The sequence below is a fragment of the Lycorma delicatula genome, chromosome 1, assembly GCF_047948215.1.
Source record: "Lycorma delicatula isolate Av1 chromosome 1, ASM4794821v1, whole genome shotgun sequence".
In the NCBI taxonomy this organism is placed as follows: Eukaryota; Metazoa; Arthropoda; class Insecta; order Hemiptera; family Fulgoridae; genus Lycorma; species Lycorma delicatula.
Window position 1 is genome coordinate 148,641,835 of NC_134455.1, and position 24,605 is coordinate 148,666,439.

The window sequence follows — 24,605 nt, forward strand, 5'->3', positions numbered from 1 at the left end:
AAATTCATTTATTTCCGTTAACATTTCAATGTAATTTTATTAAAAATCCAAATTTCATCCTGCCACCATTTTGGATACAGTATCATACTTTTTATTTATATAATTTTTCTTGTCTTAAAGAGACCTTTAAAATGATGTATCACACAAAGGGTGTTACCATTTAAAATGTTTACAAACCCCCTAGAAGGATTGGTCCAAACATTGGGCTAACTCTTCTTTGGCCTTGTTTGGGCCAAAAAGGGGTTGACATTATATTTCTCATCAAAAGGTAAACTAGTTGACCCCTACACTCAAAGTTACAGTATTCTACCTGGAACGGTTTTAAAGTTGTTGAGGGGTTTCAATACTTTTTCTCTGTATAATTATTGCTATTTCAATGAATGGGTAAAACAATATTATAAAATTAATGTAAATACACACACACATGCACATACACACACACTTTCTTAAGTTTATTTATTAAACACCCAGTTTAGAACAAAAACTTTATAAGCTGATAAAAACTGTACAATGTAATAACATAACAAAAAATTAATTTAACTTTAAATATATCATTACTTTATTTTTTGCATTATTTTTTAAATAAATAAGTTTGGGTAAACAAGAAATATATCAAAATTAATACTACAGTTATGAACTAATATGAAAGTTATGAATGTAGATACGCTACCATTATTATGGCCATAGAACAATAATCATCTAAAAATCATCCTTTGTTGATTTACATTCATTTTTAATAAAAAATGGTATAAATGGCCTCATTGTTTCCACAGCTTCTAAATGTTGTATTAAATCACCAGATTCCATATTTCTAAAGAATAAAACATTAATTACTGGTTTCAAGCTGTCATAATTTTTATAATAATTTACCATAATTTCTCCAAATACCTGAATACGTTCATTTAACAATGGCAAATATTCAACATGTTTAAAGTCAACCAGTACTCTGTAAATTCCATCTGGCTCATTAATACTTTCTAAATAATAGTCATTAATGATTTCATCAAATTTTAAAACTCCAGTGAGCCGTACATTACGATTACTCCACATTTCTAAATTAGTTGTAACAGATATTTCTTCAATACCTAATGGAACATATGGTTTAAGTTTTGAAAGTACTTGATTTGAATGCAGTTTTTCAGACTCCTGGTAATTATTGTGAATATTTTCAGCTAATAATACAACATTACTTTCAGTTTTGTCAATGAACAGCCATTCTTCTGACACGAGTTTTTTTTTATTTGATTCAACTTGATCAAAAAGTATTCCATCTGTATTATTTTCACTATTACAGGACATTGTAAAAAAATTCTAATAAAAACTTATATTAAAATAACCAAATAATTACTAAATTACTCGTTCTCTTCCCACGGACGAGGTATCCTTTTATTTTCCCAGTTATCAATGTCCATCTGAAAAGAGCAGAACAATTTTAATTACTAATTCACTGATATTCATTCATCATCTTTAATAAAGTTTCTGTCTAGCATGTTCAAAGATATAATACTGTACTAATAACTTATTAACATAAAAATTAAAATGTATTATTAACCCAAAATAAATAATTCCATAGATACAATAAACACAGTAAATCATCATGTATTATATTATAAATTGATGGCAATGAGTGTAATTAAATAAATTACTTAAAATTAACTGCTAAGTAATAACAGCAAAATCTAAAATTTTATATTAATTTTTCGCTTTTAAGTAAAAATTATCTATAAGCAATCTTAGAGCTCTTTACTTTCTGAAAAAAAATTTAAACTATGTTTATGCAACAAAAAAATAGATAAGATATTTACATTACGGTTAACTACATTAATTTGAAAAAAAATTGTATGAAAAAAGAGGTAAGTGACCAATACAGAAACTGGAATAAAAATTGCTTTCAGCATGCTGGAAGGCAGAGGTAGATTTCACTAGTGCTAAGAGATAAAAAAGATTTCTACCTTAAAGTTAAGAAAAACTCAAATTTACTCGATACAACAATGGTTGCATGTGAAAAAAGTTTCACATGTTTAGCATATGACAAGCCCCATCTTCTTACAATTCCAGCAACATTTTGGTCATCCCTTGCCATAAGGGTTGGTCATATCAAAAATTGTTTCAGACAAAAGTTTTAAGTGATGTTTAGAGGACTAATGACTACTTTAAACAGATGTAATATTGTGCCTATTAAGGGAGGTATGATATTTTTGTCTTTGAAATCCTATTTTTTCCACCCTCTGGCCCAGTGGTTGGTGATATCAAAAAACTTTACTTAGATAAGATTCAGGCCCTTATCTAAAGTAGGAACTTTAAATAAATTCCATATTTTACTTAATAGGATAGTTATAGCAATATTTTTCTTCGAAAAAGTCCTCCTATTGGCACCCCTATGGTCTGATTTTGCCTATTAACAAACTCAACCAAGATTTTGGGTTGTTTTATTTTATGCATCAATTTGAAAATGATGGCAGAAAATTACAGCAGTTATCGTGTCCACAAGAAAGTGAAATATATATATACAAATGTGTATATAAACTTTTGAACTGATGGTGGTTTTGGGGTCTGGGAGATGTAAAACGTGAAGATATGTCAAAATTTTCCAGAAATCAAATCATGATACCCATTACAATACGTAGCTTTCTTGTGAAATCTTTTAGGTTTCTTATGAAACCTAAAAGATATTCATTTTAAACTTTTCAAATATGTGAAGAATAGTATAAACCAAAAAAATCAGATTTCTTAGTGTCAAGCAACCCAAAATTTCTTTTTTTTTAATTTTTAAGAAATTGACCACACTCAATGATACTTTTTAACCTGTTCTAGTAATATAAAACAGTGCAACATGTGTGCTTGGGTTCACAATTGGTCTCAAACACTTTTTTATGGCTGAATTTTCTAGCTTTCATAAACTTCAACTTGCATAATAAAACACTAAATACATTTCTTACAATTATTTATATTTAATATATCTTTATTTATATTAAGTATATTTAGGTTGGTATTTTTTTTTTGGAAAAAAAATTGTTAATCATTTTTTTTTTTGAAAATCATTATGTAATCCATATAGTACACCAATAATAACATATTAATAAAAGGAATATGAATGATTTTATCTTTGTATAAAACCCCTTTTTACGTAAAGTAATACAGTAAATTCTCAATATAAGATACCTCTTTGTATTTTGGACTTTACGGGCAACTCTTCAGTATTTTTGATTTTATAAATAGTTATTGATAAGTTCATAACATTAGATTAATTTATAATAAGGAAATGAATGTTCTATTTCTACTTGTAGTTAGTTAGCTTCCCCCTTTTACCAAAACTGGTTATTTATATGTCTTTGAGATTCAGTGTTATAAACTATACTCTATGTCTTTGATGAGTGTTGTTAAAAAATAGGCAGATTTTTAAATACTCACTTTCAAAATATTGAAACATTTTCTTTTGAAGTACCTTTTAAAGCTAATTTTTTCAATAGAGTTACCAATAATTGTATAATTAAAGATTTTCTCCCCTTTGGAACTAATAGCTTCAAAAGGTACTTTGGAAGAAAAAGTTACAGTATTTAAACAAGTTGTTAAATGTTTAATTACTTTTAACCACTTCACATTTCACCAAACTGTTTAATATAATTAAATGGAATAGTTTTCTTTGATAATGAAGTCAGTTAGGAAAGATGGGAGGAACATGATTCTGAAGAATGATTTTGATGTTGGAAGAACTGAGTCAAACCACAGAAAAAATTCAAGATTGGCCGGAAGCAGATGAGGGAGATCCAGGATACTATAATATGGTCATCCAGAAAGTAAGAATTGTTTGCACATCACATGCGTACATCTTCACTCACAACAATGGGTTAAGGCCAGCTGGTCTCGGTTGTCTTTTTGCTAGCTGTTATAATTTTGTAGCTGTACTATGACAAAAAGTGATTGTGTGTTTTGTAATGAATAAAAAAATTAAATATCCTGCCGACTGTGAGGTTCAATTGGTCATATGTTTTTTGAATGCACAATATATTCGTCCTGTGTATTCATTACCAAATTACTGCCATGTATGGTGACTGTGTAATGAATGAAGGAAACATAAGGAGATGGTGCCATTTATTTACTACAGGGAGAACACCTGTTTGACTAGCAATGCTCAGGACGTTCTACTCTCATTACTGAACAGCTGAAAGCGCAGACTGACAGACATGTTAAAGAGAAATGTGTTTCATATTAATTGAACATAGTGATAAATTCCCAGTACGTTCACGGTTTCTGTTTACATGAAATTTTGACCATTCAAAAAACATCGATTTGTTTTCTCCTCTATTCAATTTGGCAGCCATTATTTCCTCAGGATTATTTTTTCTGTTAGCCTGCAAAGTTCCAGTACAATATGTATTTTGGTCCAATAATTTAATTGCTAAATTAACACTATTGTAATAATTATCTAGTTACACTGTGTCCTTCACCTAACTTACCTTCAAGTAAGTGACATATAATTTTTTCCATATGTCCCACACTGCTACAAACATCGGAAGACATGCATAAATTTTTGAAATTTTCTATCTTCCACTGAAATTTTTAAATAAATAGTTTTAACCCGTACTTATGGCATTTATTTTTTATATATTGTTTAAATTGTAGACGACCTCGCCAAAGCACTGTTGCTTTACCTATTGACAGTTCTCTACCCGGATAATATATAGTTTTCATTTTGATTTATAAAAATCTATGACAGGCCATATTTTCCCCAGGTAGTCACTGAGAGCTTTCTCAGATTATGTAAAATAAAGGCATTGAAAAATGAGAAGAAATTGAGTCCTTGATGTGCACTTTCTAAATACTGGAATATTAAATAACAGGGGTCTGTTTTCCAGTAGTCGTTGAGATGATTCAAAGAAATTGTCCCAGTATAAAGTAATATACCTAGAAAAATCTATTTCCTCAGTGTTATGCTTTTCCACCGAGTAGTATACGAGAATGTTCATTCATTACCAGGTGTATTAATAACCAAACAGCATTTCCATTTGCTCAGTTAACTGATTGTAAAAAATCATCATCTATAATTAATTGGGAAAATTCTATTGGTTTACCTTCTTCAGGAATAGACACCAGAATTCGCTGTTCTGTAAATTAAAATTTTTGTAACATACCTGTGTTTTGCCATATTATTTTGTCTGATGTTTGAGCCACAGAAGCAGTAGAAACTAAAGGTGCTAGAAAACTGCTGGTGAAACAGAAATGAATGGGGTATTGTCTTCATTATCAGTATTTATACTTTGAAGATACTTTTGAAGATTAAAATCAGTATCAAGATCAGTATCAGGATTCCAATTGTTACTGCCACTGCCATTATCTTGTAAATAAAGCAATAACTCAGTGTCACTTAACCTTTTATTTGAAAAAGAAAGATTGTGTGTATTCAATGAAAGTCCCAAATTGTTACTCATTTTCACAAACACAATGTAACGAATTTGGAAAGAAAATCATGAAATTATGTTAAACAATAATAAAAACAGTTATTCAATAAGGATCCCAGATATTAACAACTCTACACACAATGCTGATGACAGAATAAGGTAGGAAACAAAATGTGGGATGGCCAATCCGATCTAAGCGGATGGCGTTATCAAACATAGCCAATGCACTCCAATTGGAGTGATCGCCAGTTAACCTGTTAAGTTATGTTAGACTAAAATTGTTGACTGTGAAAAAAGCCAGCATTGCAGTCAAACTCATATATTATTTATTTAATAATGAAGTAAAATCCACTGACTCCCAATTAAAGCTGAAATTTTTTTTAAACACATTGTAAATTATGTGAATATATTTACTGAAAAACATACATCTTTTTTTGTTACTGTACTTAAAACTAATGACAAAAATTTCAAGTACTGTCATCTTTGTATACTCTTATGCATACTACATAATACACTAAATAGTATGTAATCACTTCTACTAATTATTTTATCTGATATCAGTTTCATAATATATTAAAATCTAAAGTTAATGAACAGAAACATACTACGAGGGTCGAAAATCCAAGAGATGACGCTCGTAGTATAGAAAATGGTTTGCTTTTAATAAGCATCATTTGTCGCTAGAGTGCAGTTAAAGTTTCAGCTGTATCCATCATGTGGTTTCATTGTCATAGTTGATTGAAGCAACAAGCTACTGTTTATTTAGAAAAATGAAAAAAGTTCATGGCACATCTGCTCCTGTGTTTGCAACTTTTTACAACTGGGTAATGAGTTTAAACATGGCCGTACATCCACAAAAGATGAACATCATTCAGGACATCCAGTGGAAGTGACCACCCCCAAAAAGATTGACAAAATTCACAATATGGTTTTGAGTGATCGACAAATCAAAGTGCGTGCAATAATTGAGGCCACAGGCATATCACAAGGTGCAGTGTTTTCAATGTGGCACGAAAGAAATTTCTGCAAAATGGGTGCCGTGTTTGCTCTCAGTGGAGAATAAATGCAATCATGTGGTCGACTCTGAGGCTGTTTTGGTGCTTTTCCATTGCAATTCTGACAAGTTTCTACGTTGATACATAAGTGTGGATGAAACATGGATACATTATTATGTTCCAGAGACAAAGGAACAGTCAAAACGGTGGGTTTTTGAAGGTGAATGAGCTCCGAAGAAAGCAAAGACTGTGAAATCGGCCGGCAAGGTGATGGTCATGGTTTTTTGGGTTACACACGGTATAATCTACAGTAATTACTAGAGTATTATGCATTGTTATTGTGTTATTGGGCCGGTTGAGTGAAGAAAAAAATATCAAGAAAAAAATATCCTCATAAACCTCTTCCATCAAGCCAATGTACACCTGCGCAGATTCGATGGCCAAAATTATGGAATTAAAGTTCAAATTATTACATCATCCACCCTATTCACTGTATTTGGCCCCCAGTGATTTTTTTTATTTCCAAACTTGAAAAAATGGCTCTTAGGGCAACGGTTCACGTCAAACGAGGAGGTCACCACCCAAACAGATGCTTATTTTGAGGACCTTCTGAAATCCTACTTTTTGGACAGCTTAAAGAACTTGGAGAAACGCTTGTAAAAGTGTATAGAGTTAAAAGAAGATTATGTTGAAATATAGAAAAAAACCTACACAAAATAATTTGTTTTTCTCTCTTTTTCTAAGGAATTATTGAAAGACCCTCATATCCTGCTACAATTGTAGTTGGATTAAAAAAAAACTGTCAATTTTTTTTAGAAAATCCAATTGTTCACAAAGGCAGTTCATTCTTTAAATGGTTAAAGCCAAACATATTAAATTACAAATAAACTTGTTTTTATCTAAAGCATAAGTTGACATTAACACATATCAACATGTGTTAAACACATGTTGACATTAAACACACACGCGGTGCTTGTATATATGTATATATATATATATATATATATATATATATAGACATGGTGACACATTAGTAAAATTTACTAATCAATAATGCAAATTTTAGTTCCATATTACCTGTTTAAGTTTTTCATATTCTGTTTCTATATTGTACTCGGATGGCTTTAAGAACATTTTATCAAGTTCCTTCTGTTCCTCAGGTGATATTTTTTCATTTCTTGAAAACTGATATCTGATGAACAAAAATGTAAAATATAAGTGATAAAAATAAAACTTTTTTTTAATTCTAGATTTTGGAATAATTTATTTTAATCTGTCCATTACACAACATAATCAAACAATTTGTTGTGGATTACTTGAAAAGTGACATGTCACTTCCAAAAAAAAAGCATAGCTGTTTACAAGAATAACAACCCTTATGAAATGCCAGACATGCTAGGGAGAAAAAGGACTCGTGTAGCTTTCTACTTGGATTTCATTTAACTGAATATCCTTAGCACATCACTATGTCAAGGTCATTAAAATTCAGGAGATAATGAACCCTAAAAATGACAAGACATGTTTAGGATTCTTCTACCTTTCATAAAGTAACAAAGTAAATTTAATAATATTCAATTCACCAAAGGAAGTGGCTATACAGTGAATATTGTTTCTTTTAGCAAATGAGACTGACTGGTGCTTCTTGTGTTTAAGGTGAATTAAACGCATCACTCTCACAAAAAAGGCAAGTGTTAAGACAAAATATTATTATTTTCATTTCATCAACACAATATAAAAACTGCCTATAATTTTTAAAGGATTTTTTTTGTATCATTAAACAATTATTTAGGCAGTTTAACGGTTTTCTAATGTAACTCATAGTGCAAAATTATGATTAATAAATTCAAGCAAAGATCAAACTGAACATACTGAATTTCAGGTACAATCAACTATAAAAATGATAAGGATATATGAATTTTAAAAAAATCTCTTTTATCACACTTACAAGCAGTGAATTATAAAATTTCTACATTGAACTGTTTATGAACAATGATGCAGATTGGAATCCGTGTTGTATATTAACTGTTTTGGACAGGTTTGAGGAATACAGCAATGTTGATGAAAGACATTACGAGTACTTAAGATATTAAACACATTAAACAAATATCAATATACGACAGAAAGAAACTATAATGAATACATACTTTTGGGCCACTTGGTATATATTAAGAATATTGAAAGTGAATGATATTTTATTCAAATTAGGGAAGATGAAATGGGCTTTAACCAATATTTTGAGAAATGATTGAACTAAATCTTTAAGTCTCAACAAGAGATGAACAACAACAACAAGAATTAAAGACTAAGATAGGGTAAGGAACATTTTCTTGTTAAGATATCAGTAAAACCATGACTTAGCGATGACAGCTAATTTTGAGTCATTTATGTACAAAAATGCATTCTGTTAATAGTTAGAGGCTGAAATAAACTGTTTAATTTAAATTTCCAGAAAAATTAATTATTAAGATATGCATGACTTTTTTCAGCAAGATCCTGCATTACTGATCGATCCCTTGCCAAGATCAACTCATTTTTTAAGAATATATTTTTTTTTTGTGGATGTTAAAACTAAGTTTTTTTTTTAGAATCAGTGGTGATCTCATTTTAGCTATAAAGAAAGGTTTGATTTGGACTATTGGAGATAAGTGACATCCACATTTTGGGTATCAGTGGATCAATCATTTTGCATATGAGTGATATTTAAAGCTACATTATTAAAACACTGTATGTAGAAGGTTTAATTTACTTTAAGTATTTAGGTAGTAGTGAAGGTAATTTTTTTTCTGAATTATCTAAATTAATGAAAGTACCTATTAATGTTGCATCATTTCAGTTTCCCACTCAAACAATTGATTTAATCTTGGTACGACGTTGGGCTCTGCAGACAATTATAAATACATAATATTTTTAAAAAACAGACAGCAATACAGCACTAGTGGATAATCAGTTACTCACTAGCATAAAATGTACAGCGTAATACATTTGTAAAGTAACTTAGAATTCCAGTTTACTATTGGACTATATAAGAATTTTAACATTTGTAAAGCAACTTAGAAATTCCATTTTATTAGTGGACTATAAATATATATATAGTGGAATTATATATAGTGGAAAAACCATATTTATAGTGGAATTTCTGTGACTCATTCTAAGTATCTTGGGTAAAATCAGGAAAGATAATAAACAAAAAGGACACACATATAGAAAATCTATTTACTTTTATAGATTTCAGGCCCAGCCTTTTCTAGGTTAAAGCCAGAAAAGGCTGGATTTAATCCTTTGATTTCGGGTAACTGGTGTCTCATTTGCAAGATGCTTTAAATATTAAAGCAGTTATAAACTGTAAGTTCCAGAGATTGCCTTCCTCTGGTTGACGAACTACCAAATTATACTGAAGTAAGCTAAATAATACACCAGTCAGTTATGTCTTAAACTAGGGTAAGCTTCATTACAATCATTCATAAAAATAATTTAAATAAAATAAACAAAAGAATAAAATAAATATTTATGGTTATAAATACAGTAATATATTAATTGCATGGCCACATCCACTGTCTTTGGAGTAGTAGAAACAAATAAAATGTAAAATATACTTTTTAAAAATGTCCTTTGAAATTTAAGGTAGTTTATGTAACTCTGGCACACTATGATTTTGTATTTAAAACTGAGGATTAACAAAACTCATTTTTAGTTCCTTGTATGAAGTAAAGGAAGTATTGTGATCGTCAGAAATTTTGGTTTTCATTTCAATGGAAATCAATTTTGACTAGTTTCACACTAGTCTTCTGACTAGTTTTAACGTCCGTACATATGTATGTATCTCACATAACTCAAAAATTATTTGCCGTACGATGTTGAAATTTTGGATTTAGAACTGTTGTAACATCTAGTTATGCACCTCCCTTTTTGACTGCAATCGACTGAACTAAAAGTGTCCAAAAAAAGCCCAAAATCCAAAAAAAGATTTTGATTTTGGACTTTTTCTAAAGTGCACTAGTAAACCCTCATTGAGAGCCTTTCAATGATATATCATAAGTGCTACTTATTTTCACTGGTTCCCGAGTTATAGTCAAATGAAATTTTAACTAACGAAATATTTGGATATTAGAAGGGGCACATCAGATCAAATCAAACTTCATCTCCTTTTTATTTTTTTATTTAAATAAATTGATTTGTTAACAATTATTGTTAACCTCTGATTGTAAAAAATGTTATGATAAAAAATATTCCAATAATAAAAAAAAAATATCAAACGTTATTAATGAAACAGAATTAAATGTATTTTTCATTTTAAAACGAATATATGTAATTTAAAGGCGTACAAGGAAGTCATGTAGTGCCCACATCAGATTTTTTAGTAATGATAAAAACCATTGGCTTGGTCTTATTTTATTTCCTAATAAATTTTTCCTTACCCTATGCAATTTCATTTTATTACTGAAATCAAAAAAAGATCATTAATGAAAAAAGCCCTTTTCCCTACTTTTAATGTAAATAAACTTCAACTTAAATATATGAAAAAAAAAAAAATATATATATATATATATATACATTATTAATGCTGTTTACTAACTTACTTGTTCCCATTGTTCTCACCAAATGTAGGCATCATTTTTAAGAAACAGCTATTTCAGTCAAATGTTAGATAAAGGAAACGAACATGAAAATGTGCTTATTTTGATAATGCGAGTAAGAAAATGTAAACAATAAAAATAATCAATTATATTTTAGCTGAATTAATATTTGTAACTAAAAGATATTAAATATTTTTGCCAAAGTGGGCTATATAGTAATGCAAGATTATTAATTTGAATATAGTTTTATGTCACATACCACACTGACATCTATGCAATCCTTTATGCAAAGCTTTTGCTTTTCTCTAGCAGACATTGTAATAATTACATTTTTCAGTTTTTTGCCCTGATAATTGTACTTAGATTTTTTTAGTCAGATTATCAAATCAAAAATACTAGGTTTCTTCTAATACTTTAAGAAATTATTATTCCTACTCAAAACAACTTCTACAATAAAAGTAATTGATATTTGGAAAATAATTTGTTTAAAAATACACAAATTGGGTAAGAACAATGAGAGATTAGTTATAGTTAATATGGCACATTTTAAAAATTATTTTGTGTACATTACTCTAGCAGTAAGTAGCATTATATTAAAAAATACTCTAGTAAATTTCTTTCTTCAGTTTTTGGGAAAAACCCAGAATAATTAAATAAAATAGTAGTATAAGATTGATTGGAAAAATGTAATTACAGTAAAATTATAAATTACTGAATTTTTATACTAATGTAGGGAATAGTCTTTTTTGTGATTCAACATGTGATTCAAAAATACATAACCTATTCAACTACTACCATTCAAAAAAACACATTTAAATTTATATTGTGAATCTAAATTTACAGTTAGATGGTGAAATTAAATAAATAAAACTTGCAAAAATACCAACAAATCATTAAATAATATGATAAAAAACAACAGGAAATATAAAATTGTAAGCAGAGTGTATAATTTATATATTTTCCTCATAAAAATTAACTTGAGCAAAATGTTAAGTACAAGGTAATTTTCAACAAAGATAATTTCACTGCACGGCTAAAATACTGTCATTGTCCAATAAAAAAAAAAAAAAACTAATTCAGGTAATATGAAATCTTCAAAGATAAAAAATATAACGGCAACAGTAACAGAAAATATACTTTTTCTCAATCTAATAATTTGAGCCAAACTGAAAGAATTGTTATACTTTCTACTTCGAGTCCTAGATAACACTAGTTTAGTGTAAAAACCATTTTAAAAACAAGAACTGTTTTTAAAAACTATTGTGAATTTTAATCATAACCATATAACAACATGGAACTAAAAATTCATCTTATCATGACAGTCTTGCTTATCTTGCAAAGCATTAAACAAATCACCATCCACACTAGGCCAATCAACATATGATATGGTTATGTTGCAGCTATGTTAAGTGTGTACCTTTATGGTAATGGTGCAATGGGTTTGGATGATATTTTTTTGGTGGAATTAAAAGCTCTAAAAAGCTTTTAGTATATTTTTCGTTTTATAAATTTTTCCTTTGACAAATAAAATTTCAAGAGTTTTAACAATTTTCATTCCCAAACTGTTTCACTCATAATACCATGGTCAATTTAAATTTGTATTCACTCATTTCAACCCTGGCGAGAAAAATATATTACACAATTACAAAGCAAATTTACTGTTTGACCACACACTAAATGGATTTCTTGAGAACATAATTACCAACATTACATAACTGATAACAGAAATTGCGTAATTACTCCAAAACATTCTGAAACCCTATTTCCAAGCATTTAGATTGAATTGTATCTTAAATTACTTATTTTTATACTAAAGGCAAATGCAGCATACTTGTTTACTTATTTACAAACATTTCACGATCTAATCCTTTAATTTTGCCAAACTTCAAAACAGAATTACGAATAACAATTGAAGATTACAAAAATAAGAAGCAAAATAACAATACCTTAACGATGAAAATTGTTTAAGAGCAAATGAACCTCCTACAACAATAATTAAAAAAGGAAGCCCGTGTTTAAAAAAAGTGTTACTCGATAATTTATTAAAACTAACCATTATAGTTAATCTCATACACGCATGTTTTATCATACAGAGTATACATAAAAATGGCGTATCGATGTGTTGTAAATCGATCTATCGATGGCAATCGAGATGAACCCGAACATGCCAGCTTTCTTTTTCTTGCTTAGCCTTAGATAATTACCGTTCAGATAATACTTCAAAGGATGAATGAAGATATGTATGTTCAGAGGATGAATGAAGATATGAGTGTAAATGAAGTGTAGTATTGGGCAGTCTCAGTTCGACCATTCCTGAAATGTGTGGTTAATTGAAACCCAACCACCAAAGAACACCGGTATCCACTATATAGTATTCAAATTCGTGTAAAAATAACTGACTTTACTACGACTTGAATGCTGCAACTGTCGACTTCCAAATCAGCTGATTTGGGAAGACGCGTTCACCACTAGACAAACCCGGTGGGTTATGCAAGCTGCTCTGGGGACATTATCGATCCAATATTATAAAAGAAAAAACTCATAAACCTACTGAAAGACGATATAAGTCTTTTTATAACTATTACTTTTTTTACAGTTTAGCCTCCTTTTAGGAGATAAAAAAAACTGCTTGTTTCATTTTCATTAATTCTAGGGAGCAATTTTTATACTTATATAGGTGATGTAAATCAGTTGGTAGAGGATGTTCTTTTCTAGTTTTTACACTTGAAGGCAGAAGGATTATTAGAGATATATTAAAAGATTTAGGAAGGAGAAAGCTAGTTGATATAATAAAATTCACTTTATTTTGTGGTAAATAATCAGAGTATGATAACCCATGTAACTGGACTTTTCAGAATGAATGAATGCTTAGTAATGGACTAATGTGGATTAATTATAACTATTTTAATTTATAAGTGATTTGGAGGTATCTGATTTTGTTTTAAGCTCTGATTGTTTAATATTATTAATAATTAAAACCAATGATATTTCTGATTATTTGATTTCAAACTTTAAAAAGGAGGTCTGATTTAAGGGACATAGTAATATGGAAAGGTTGAATACCAATTGGTGTAAAAAAAAATGTTATGAGTTGGAGGGCTTAACAAATTTAGTTCGTAGATGGCAAAAGAGAGGTTATGACACTCTCATACATATGATAAGAAAGGTAGAAGCTGGTGTAGATGTTTTGGAACTAATGACAGTTGCAAATATCTAAAAATAGATTTTGGTTCAATCAGAAGAGTAATTAACTAAAAAGGATGGTGTGAAAGAAATATAGGCGTTTTTAAAAATCTAAGTTTCTGGGGATATTTTAACTATATAAGGAAAAAATATAAGAATACTTTAAAATTAAAAAAACTGCCAGAATTGTAACCAAAACTAAATGATACCAATGACCTATATTTAAATGTTATATAAAATTTCAAAAAATCAATCCAGTCTAATGATTTCAAGCAAAATGATAACTGATGAAAAAACTTATTATTGGCCATTCCTGAATAAAATTGTCCAAATACATAAGCAAGGCGATGAACTGATGTAATGGAATCTTCTAATTATTATAAAATGTGAGCTTAAAAAGTTCAGAAATGACAAAAAAAGGTTTTTGTCCCCATCCCTTCATAAGATTTGAATAAGAACAAACACTATCTGTAAGTGTCTTAGTTTCCTAAGAGGGCATTAAATTATGTCAAAAATTTATTTTACCTTGAGAAAGATTTTGAGGTGCAGGACTCATAAGGACCATTTTCTTCCGTCTTCTTCACCAATTATACCAAAATTAAATTGCTTCAATGCCCTTTATACAAAAATCAGCATACTAAATTTCATCTAAATCAATCCATCCAGTCTGGAGATATCAAGCAAAAAAACAGGCCAAGATACATACATATGTCCTCACCATGCAGGGGAAAGATTTTCTGTTTGCTTTGGAGATTGGTTTGGCTTTGGAGATCTTCACTCTTCTGTCTTACTTCTCAGCACTCATAACTATTTTACTGTGTTCACGAAAGTGCGAACCCTATGCTTCACTCTATATTACTGAAGAAGACTACTTAACTTTGAACTGACAAGAACTAGACTACAATAACAAAACTTTATTAATTATTGAATCTTTAGGTAAAAAGCAAATGACCTCAATCTCATACCATACAAATACAGTTAAATGAAAGAATGGCAAAAATTGATCTGTGTTGATTCAAAGTCCAAAAATTAATTTCTTTTATTAAATAGACAAATTAAAATGTGAACTCCTCTCCAAATGTAAATTCCAAGGACAATTAAGTGAGATAATTATGAGTCCCATGGAGTCTTCATTTCAACTTTTCTTTTTGTTAAAGTATAAGTTATTGAAATTTGTTAAAAGATGCCCTTTTAATAAATATTTTTATTAAATTGTTGTTAAGAGTATTACATAGTGCATAACATTTGATCCTAGCAGTTAACCCCATTCCATATCTCCTAGTAGGAGATATGGAATGAGAAACATGAAGTCGAAATGTAATGTAATAGATTTTTTTCAAATGGGAGTTAGCATCTTATATCTTCATAATAATGTACAAATGTAGACACCATTTTTGTTTTAAGTCTTGCCACAATGGCTGGCTGAAGTACTGAAAATTGGTGGTAAGCCATGGAATAATATAATAATGCCTTGGACCAAACCCAATCTCACGTCCATTCAGTAATATCCACACACAAGTCTGGGGAGGCCAACAACATGGTACTTTCTCTTATGTTGGCCAATGGAGCAATGGTCTTGCTGTGAGTTCCCCTGTAGAGTACAGGATTGGCGGCCCTGATCTGTCCAAGCTGGTTGTGGTCGTGATTCTTGGTTTCGTTGTTTACACCAGTGGCAGGAGGCATGACTGTGATCTGTTTTTGCCGACACTCCTTGTAGACAGGGAGTGCTCACTCCTCTTCCAGGGAGAGCTGGGTTGAGGCTTGCTCTGCCAAAATCTTTTGCCACCCAGTGATAGTACTGATAGCACTTACTACTACGTGCGAGCCCTGGGATGTCATTTTCATGGGTCAGGGAGAACCTGATTCCCTGACCCGGGTTAAATTGGTGGGAGGTGACTGACTAGGGGAACCCTTTTTTCTTTTTCTGTTTAGTCTCCGAAACCACTGTAAGGTATTACTTCAGAGGATGAATCAGGATGATATGCATGAATTTAAATGAAGTGTAGTCTTGTACAGCCTCAGGTCAATCGTTCCTGAGATGTGTGGTTAATTGAAATCCAACCACCAAAGAACACTGGTATCCACGATCTAGAATGCAAATCCATATAAACGTAACTACCTTTACTGAATTTGAACCTTAGAACTCTCAGCTTCAAAATCAGCTGATTAGTGATGACAAGTTAACCACTAGACCAGCTCTAGAGGGCTTGACTAGGGGAACCCAGGCAAGATCAATGATCCAGGCATGCCCAACCATCTCTCCTCCCACACCATGTGACATATTAACTGGCGAAACATAGGATTCTGGAATCTTCTACTTCCACAAGTTTCATGGCATAGGGCCCACGTAAAAACCTTGTCCTGAAGAGCCTTTGTCTTTGCAAGAAAAGAGGGGAAGAACGTTGAGTTTACTAATGCATAGAAGAAAGATCGAACTAAATTTTGACTGAAAGGTAATGAAACAATGCCAAAATATTTGGTAATTAAGAAAACTGAAAGGGATTTTTCCAAGATAAGTCTTTTTGCTTGAGGGATTACAGAAGCTGCAGGAGAACCTGTTAAAAAACAAGGAAAACTGTTATGGGATTGTTTATTGAGTCAGTCAATGACATGAGTCATCTTGGCTACTCAAAATGTAGAAAATAGGACTCATTGATGTTGAGTTTGTTCAACATGGTACACTAAATACCACTAAAGGAATAGTTGTGTGCAGCAATTTGCTTAATTTCACAGAAGATGAAATTGTAGAAGCACTATATGGACAGGGAGTTATTGCATGTTGACGATTGAATACATGATGAAACGGAGAAGTCGTACCCTCTGCTTAGCATATCTTGACATTTAATAAACCTAAATGAACTGAAAAAATAAAGGTTCGATTTCATAGGCTAGATGTTTGTCCGTTCAACTCACCATTGCTGTGTTTTGGGTGTCATGAATTTGGACATGCAGCAGTGAGATGCACGAGGAAACAAATTTGCACGTATGGCAACCCATGCAGGGAATCTCGGATGATCCATGTAGGGACCCTCCGAATTGTGTTAATTATAATAGACATCTCAGTGCAAGAACACAAAACTGTCCTAAATGTAAGGAAAATGTAGTGATACAGGAGGTAAAGAGCATTCAGAAGGTCATTTACTTTGAAGTGAGAAAAATCATGCATAGCAGAACAGCAAAGGCCATATCTTGCGCACAGGTTGCTGTTGCTCCTGCAGCCCCTTTCAAACTAAAGGAGATGAAAAGAAAACTGTTGCTAGCCTTAGAAAATTTAGTAGAACGAGTCATTGATCAAAAGTTGAAAAATTGAACTACTAGAAACAGCAGCCCAAAGCCGTCATGATAAAAATAGACATGATTAAACAAAAGAGTTCTTCTCCACCAAGGAATGAGTCTTCAACCACTTTCAAGGAGAAGGAAAATGAAGCCAAAATTCAAAAGAAGCCTGAAGCAAAAGTTAAAATTGAAAAATCCCCATTTAGGGAAATGAGAAAAAGAAATTAAAGTTTTAGAAAATAAGGGTGTGAGATGACATATAATGGAGCCTCTGAAAACTCGGAAGCCTTTAAGTGAGAGGGAGAACACTTTAGGTGTCCCACAAACTTTAGCAGGGAGTGCATTGAGTCTCGACTCTTATGCATTGCTGACTGCACCATATAAGCTGGTGTCATCTGAGGCTCACAGCAAGACATCCTCTGTAATTTATTTTATTTTATTTTAATTTATTTATTTATTGTGGAGGATTGGAAGGGTCCATCTTCGAGGTATCAGAATATTTTGAATTCTATATCGAGGCCTTCAGGAAGATCGAAAAAAGAAGCAAAACAAGATGGCCTAAGGGTAAACCTAGACGATAAAACTTAGTCAAGTGTTAAATCAAAACACATTAGAACTAACTTCTTCTTAAGTGTTTTAATTTATTTTGATATTTTATATTTCTGACAACATTTTGGCGGAAAACTTTTGTGTTTTTTTAGTGTTTTTAACAAAATTTTGGTGTTTTTGTGTAAAGTGGCAAGGGCCCTTTACACCTTTGTCATCTTTTGTTTCTTTATGATATCTAAAACCTTTGACTAGTCTATTTATTTCCATATTTGTCACTAGTATTATAAACAGCAGTAGATAAAATAATGTTTTATTTGTTTGAAGTTTAAGAGAACAATAAGTATTGTTTTCAGATTTATTACTTTCTACCTTAGAATTGTTAACTTCATCTCTGTGAGTCAGAGAATGGTGTTTTTTAGAACAGATTTTTCACACATTCTTATTAAAGCATTCATAAACAAAATGACCTTTACGTAAACAATTAAAACCAGATTGGTTTTAAGTTAGAAAAGCCTTTCGCCTTTCAGTAGATGGATCTAGAAATTTTTTACAACAATAAAGATAATGATTTGACTTACAAAGTTAACACTGAATAGCTTTAGATTTTGAATAATTACTGACAACATTCTTTTTATTTGCATTATAAATATAGTTTTTATGATTTTTACTTGATTGATTGAAATGATATTTATTAGGAGCATTGTAATGCTTGTGTGTAACTTTGATCCTGTGTTTATGTTAATATTTTCAAGTAATTGCCTTGTTGAATTACGAAATTCTATGAAGCCTTTAAAATTAGGGAAATTTTCGTTTGATGATTTTTTCTAGTATTAATATCTAGTTTTGAAGTTCAAAACTGAATGACAATGAACGCGTAAGTATTTACAGGAATTCTCATGGCTTCAAGCGAATTCACAAATGAAGTTTTATTATTAACAAAACTGGATAAATTATCAGAAGACTCCTTGTTAATAGAATTTATTTTTAAAATATTTTGAACATTATGAATAGAAATTATATATTTGTTATTAAAACTTTTTTTGAGTAAATCTAATGCAACCAAATAATTTTCATTGGTTATAGGTAAATTTTTGACAATAGTCAGCGCTTCATCCTTTAATGAGTAATGTAGTGTTTGTATGTCAGGTAAATCAACTCTAGAATGAATGAACTCATTAAATACATTAAAATAATGTTGCCAATCCAGTATATTTCTATTAAAAATTGGTAGATTTATTGGCTGTAACTGAAATTGATTGACACTGGTGAAAATTGGTTTAATGTCTTTGTTGAGCGATTTCTCTTTAATGGGTGTTTGATCTATTAAATTTTTTAATTTACACTCAATATTACATAGATCATGTTCAACTTGTATCCTGTCCAAAGAGACAATGTCACCATCATCAACCTCAAACTGTGATTGTATATTATCATATTTGTTTTGTAATTCAAGAAAATTTCTTAATTTGATTTGTAAAGCATAATTTTCACCTTGCATTATATCAAAATCATCCACAAAGGTGTTAATTCTAATGATAGAAGCTTTAATTACACCTGTAGCTGATTTTTGTTCATGATTGATTGATTTATCTTAGTGACTACAAATTAATTCTAACAAATAAGAAATAAAATTAAATTATAATGCATATAAAATAATGTGTTACAACAGTGTTGATGACATAAGTTCCAGGATGATGATTAGACGACAGCTTGGTGTGCTGATAAAGATGAAGCAAGAATGTTTTGTGACACGTTGAGTCCGTGACTATGATACCCAATGTGTAGTTTTTCAATGCTTGAAATAATGATGCTGATTTGACAGTATAGTATTGACAGCAAATAATTGATGGTTATTTAACGCATGTATCCTTTGTTCATATTCTTTGTCTGTATCCTTTGTTTGTATCCAGCCTGGAGGACCAAAATATGTTTAACAGTCTTGCTAGAATTATACTAGGATTGCAATCGTTAAATTCTAAAATTGTGTTCGGTGAAAAAAGAATTTGTTTGTTTTTTAAGTAGACTCTAAGTATTTTATTCACTTTGATTATAATACATAATACTGCTTGATGATGCAGTTAATGCATTAAATTACTAATGAATAAATATACTTATGATTTGATTCAATTAAGATATAAAAAATGTTCACCTTATGAATTAGTAACAAAAGATGAAAATTATTGCATACTACAATAATGAGAAAAAAAATAATCAGCTGGTGGCGAAAGCCAGTAGGTCAAGCGATCATAGAGACATAACGCTCTAGTGAATAATAAGAAAATTAACGCTTTTAACGCTATCATCTTACAATGTTTTAAATTGATTAGTACTTCTTAACAAGGAGTGTGTTGAATATCCATCTGTTTGTGTATGTGGTTGGGTATTTATTCTCAAGGTCTTCAGTATTAAATAAAACTGGTTAATGGCCCTAGTTACTGATAATTAAAAAAAAAAAAAAAATAGTCTTACCCAATCCATGCCATTTGATATACACATTTAGTTTCAGTAAATAAGCTAAAACTATTAAAATTTTTGTTATTAAGATAATAATTACTACTGTTATCTTTTCTGCTAAGATCACTAATTTCTATGTTGAGTACTGCTTACCTTTCTTAACTTCATTCTTTTAATCACTTGCTGATGTGTTTTAGAACCACTCCATTGTCAGAACTTATTGTACTAAGTTTTGACAATGGAGTGGTTCTGAAATGCATCAACAAGTGATAAAAGAATGAAGCTAAGAAAGGTAAGCAGTACTCAATATATAAACTATTTGATTAACAATATTATTTTAATTCAATAAATTTTATATTGTGTTTATCCATGGTACTTACTGAAAAATATGAAGGGCTGTTACAAAGAAACTAACGGTAATAGAGAAATTCTGACTTTATATTCAGAATTAGCTCCCAAAAATAAATGAGTCTGAAAAAATTGAGCCTTAACAACACCATTGTTAATCATTAGTTTATTACAAAATCTATATTTGCTTGAAAATAAGTCTGTCTGCAGCATGCTGGAATTATTCAAGTGGAAATCTGATTTTACATTTAGCTTCTTCGTTTTTTATTAGATGTTTGAAAACATTTTTTGCCATTTTGTGTAAAAAAGGATTGGTTTGAAAATATAGATTCAAGGTTTTGCTTGGTATAGATAAGGTTTTGCTTGGTATATCTAAGGGTTTGCTTAGATATCTGCCTAATGCTGCATTTGGGTCACATAATTTATATTCCAGGTATTATTATACTTCAGGTTTAAAAGCCAGTTTTCCTCAGTTAGGTCATACATTAACTGCGATTTCTATATATTTTCCAGACAGAAAACAGAATTCTTACACCACTCTCCAGGGAGAGTTTTTTTTATTAAGTTCATTAAGGGACCAACTGCTCCGCCAGCTACAATCTCTCCAACTAGCCTCCTACACCTCTGAGAAAAAAAAAATTAAAAAGTATTTGGTTTTAAATTATCAAAGTTATGATTAGTGTAACAAGGACTATTTGAAAATGGAATATAAATCTTGTGTATTGGATGCCGCCATGAGCAAAGAGGAATATACAACTATACCAATAAAAATATTGAATCTACCTTTGTCAAACAATCCTATGTGGAACATTATGCTTTTACCAGTCTTTTTTTTTTTATTTAAGCAAATAACTGTTCCCTCTAGAACAGCAGTTCTCAACATGGGGTTCACGGTGATATGAAAGGGGAGTAGCAAAATTACCTGCAACGTTATGTAAACAATAATGAAATCATTTTATGGTAAAAAAATCATTTATTATAAACATTTTATTTACGTTTATTTACACATGTAAAGAAGATAAATTAATGATATAGTTATGTTTGTTTTTGTTTTAAATCTAAATTGGATCTATGTTAGAAACACACAAATGCAAATTGTTTTCAAGTTATAAAAGACAATTCCTATAATTAGTTTTTAGCATAACCATAGATGGCAAGAGCACGTCTATGAAGGAAGCAGTGCATCTATACCACCCTTGGTATAATAGAATCTTTTAATTTTTTCAGAAATTCATTGTTGTTTCCTGTTATTGCCTTTGCACTGTCACTACATATTTTAGTAAATATACCCAATCTATATTACAGTTTTTAGTAGGTTCATAAAAAAACATTGTCCTGTTGCATGATCAGGTATTGATTTGCAAAACAACATATTTTCATTAATTGAACTATCCCTGTCGCATTCATATCTTACAAAACATGAGAACTGAGAAATGTTTCCCATATCTGTAGATTAATCGAATTGAATACTAAAAATTTCACTTGAACTCACTTGCTGAATTATCTGATGCGAACATCGGCAGCCACATCATCGATTCACCACGATACTGTGCAGTTTTTCCTTCTTCCACACTTAATAAAACACTGATCATATCAATTGCTCATTAATATAGGATAATTACAAATGTAGGGAAGTTAAACAGTGTCCGGGTTGCAATTTTGTATATAGTAGAGTGTTATAATTGGTCCAGTTTGGCCATAAGCGGTTTTCACTGGATCTTTATGTTTTGACACCTAAGGAACCCAAAAAATGGATAGAAATTTTCTGGATGTTCGTGTATATGTATGTATGTTTGGTGTCACCCTCAAAATTTCCTTATATCTTCAGAACTACAGGACCGATTTTGACCAAACTTGGTCAGATTACTTCTATATATGGGGCATTGATGCCATTAAATTTTCAACTCGAAGGTCAAGGGAGTCAAGGAAGGTCAAGGGATTGTAGAGCAAGGTCACCTTCATTATCTTGAGATTTTGTTTAATTAAGGACTTATTTTTCGTAGGTACGTCTGTTAACAATTGAAGAATAATACGAGGTGCGACAATAAAGTAATGAGACTGATTTTTCTTTGCAAGATGTGACAACCCTGCAGCTTGCGTAGGCACACCATCTTTGACCCTGGTCTATAAGCTACTTCTAGTCCAAGCGGCACATTGATGCAACTGCTCAGTCGTGAGTTGTGCTGTAATAAGTGAACACGTGTTTGTGTCTCTCATCACAGAAATGAAACTGCAAAATATTGCGCAACGGTATGCCATTTCTTTTTGCGTTAAATCGGGTGAAAACGCGACGACAACATATGGTAAGCTTCAGAAGGCTTTTGGAGAGGAGGTTATGTCAAGAGCTCAAGTTTTTCGGTGGCATAAAATTTTTAGTGAAGGCAGAACGAATGTTGAAGATGAAGACCGCAGAGGACGACCATCAAGCTCACGGACAGATGTCAACTTGACCAGGGTGAAATGTAAGATCTGATTGAAGATTATCCGTGAAAATGATTGCAGAAGAACTCAACATCGATCGAGAAACGGTTCGTCTAATATTAACTGAAGATCTTGGTATGAGAAAGATTTGTGCAAAAATGGTCCCCAAAATCCCACACAACAACAGCGAGAAACACGGAAAAATGCGGCAGCCGATCTGTTAGAGCAAACGGAAATCAATCCAGATTTGTTGAGCCGTGTTATCACTGGTGATGAAGGTTGGTTTTTTCAATATGATCCAGAGACAAAACGCCAAAGTTTGCAATGGTACTCAAAGGGATCACCCAGAACAAAAAAAGTTCACATGTCAAAGTCAAAAGTGAAATGCATGCTTGTGTGCTTCTTCGATTCCAAGGGAATTGTTCATAAAGAGTGGGTGCCTCCTGGACAAACAGTTAACCAATATTTCTACAAAGAAATTTTAGAAAGACTTCGTAAACGAGTTCTTCGTGTCCGTGCCAACATTGCTGATAATTGGATTCTGCATCACGATAATGCGCCATCCCATACTGTTCTGTCAGTACAGCAATTTTTAACCTCAAAACAAATTTCAGTACTACCACAGCCACCTTATTCACCAGATATCGCTCCGTGCGACTTTTTTCTATTTCCAAGAGTCAAAATGGCGGTTAAGGGACACCATTTTCAAACAACACAAGATGTCCAAAAAGCTGTGACGAGGGTCTTGGAAGATATTACAGAAGATGAGTTCCAGAAATTTTACCATCAATGGCAGAAGCGCTGGAATAAGTGTGTGCAATCAGAGGGGAACTACTTTGAAGGAGACAACACTAAAACATGACTAAAACGGTAAGCAACATTTTTTTTCACATCAATCTAATTACTTTATTGTCGCACCTCGTAATATTTACAAAAAAAAGTTTTTTAAGTTGCACCCCACCCTAAAAAATGCTCTAAATCTAGTGGCTAAGTGGGTATACCTTCTCTCACCATAAGGAGTGCTAGTGTAGCACTGATGCACAGTTGCTGTAGTTGTTTGCTACATTGTGATGTCACAGGTGAGTGGTAGAATAAATTAAATGGATAATATTTAAAGTGTAAAGAAATATTTAATGTAGTCACTAGTACTGCAACACATGTGCGAATGAAATATGGTTGGTGCACATGCTTTAGTTAGAATCATTGAATTAAATATACAAAAAATATTATATTTAAATACAATGATAAATATTATAATGCAGGTTAATACATACATCTAAATCAGTTCAGCCGTTGAGCTGCTATGGTGGAACAAACATACATATACCCTAAATACATTACACTTCTTTTTGGGCAAAAAATATTTCAAGAACACATGCAGTTTTATTAATGTCATTAACATAAAT

The 24,605-nt window shown here is 31.1% G+C and overlaps 1 protein-coding gene across 3 annotated transcripts; it reads right to left on the reverse strand.

Moving 5' to 3' along the window:
- Positions 1–425: 425 nt before the first annotated feature.
- Positions 426–13,073, reverse strand: l(3)neo43 (cytochrome c oxidase assembly protein COX16 homolog l(3)neo43). 3 transcript variants are annotated; one of them, XM_075364616.1, is made up of 3 exons: positions 12,915–13,073; positions 7,472–7,586; positions 426–1,412 (listed from the first exon to the last, which is right to left on the reverse strand). In XM_075364616.1, the coding sequence occupies exons 1-3, from the start codon at positions 13,055–13,057 to the stop codon at positions 1,353–1,355; spliced, it is 318 nt and encodes a 105-aa protein (XP_075220731.1). In that variant the 5' UTR covers positions 13,058–13,073; the 3' UTR covers positions 426–1,352. The 3 variants fall into 3 exon arrangements, with proteins under 3 accessions (XP_075220731.1, XP_075220711.1, XP_075220721.1); XM_075364596.1 differs by lacking the exon at positions 7,472–7,586; XM_075364606.1 differs by lacking the exons at positions 7,472–7,586; positions 12,915–13,073 and adding an exon at positions 5,133–5,314.
- Between the last annotated feature and the right edge of the window lie 11,532 nt (positions 13,074–24,605).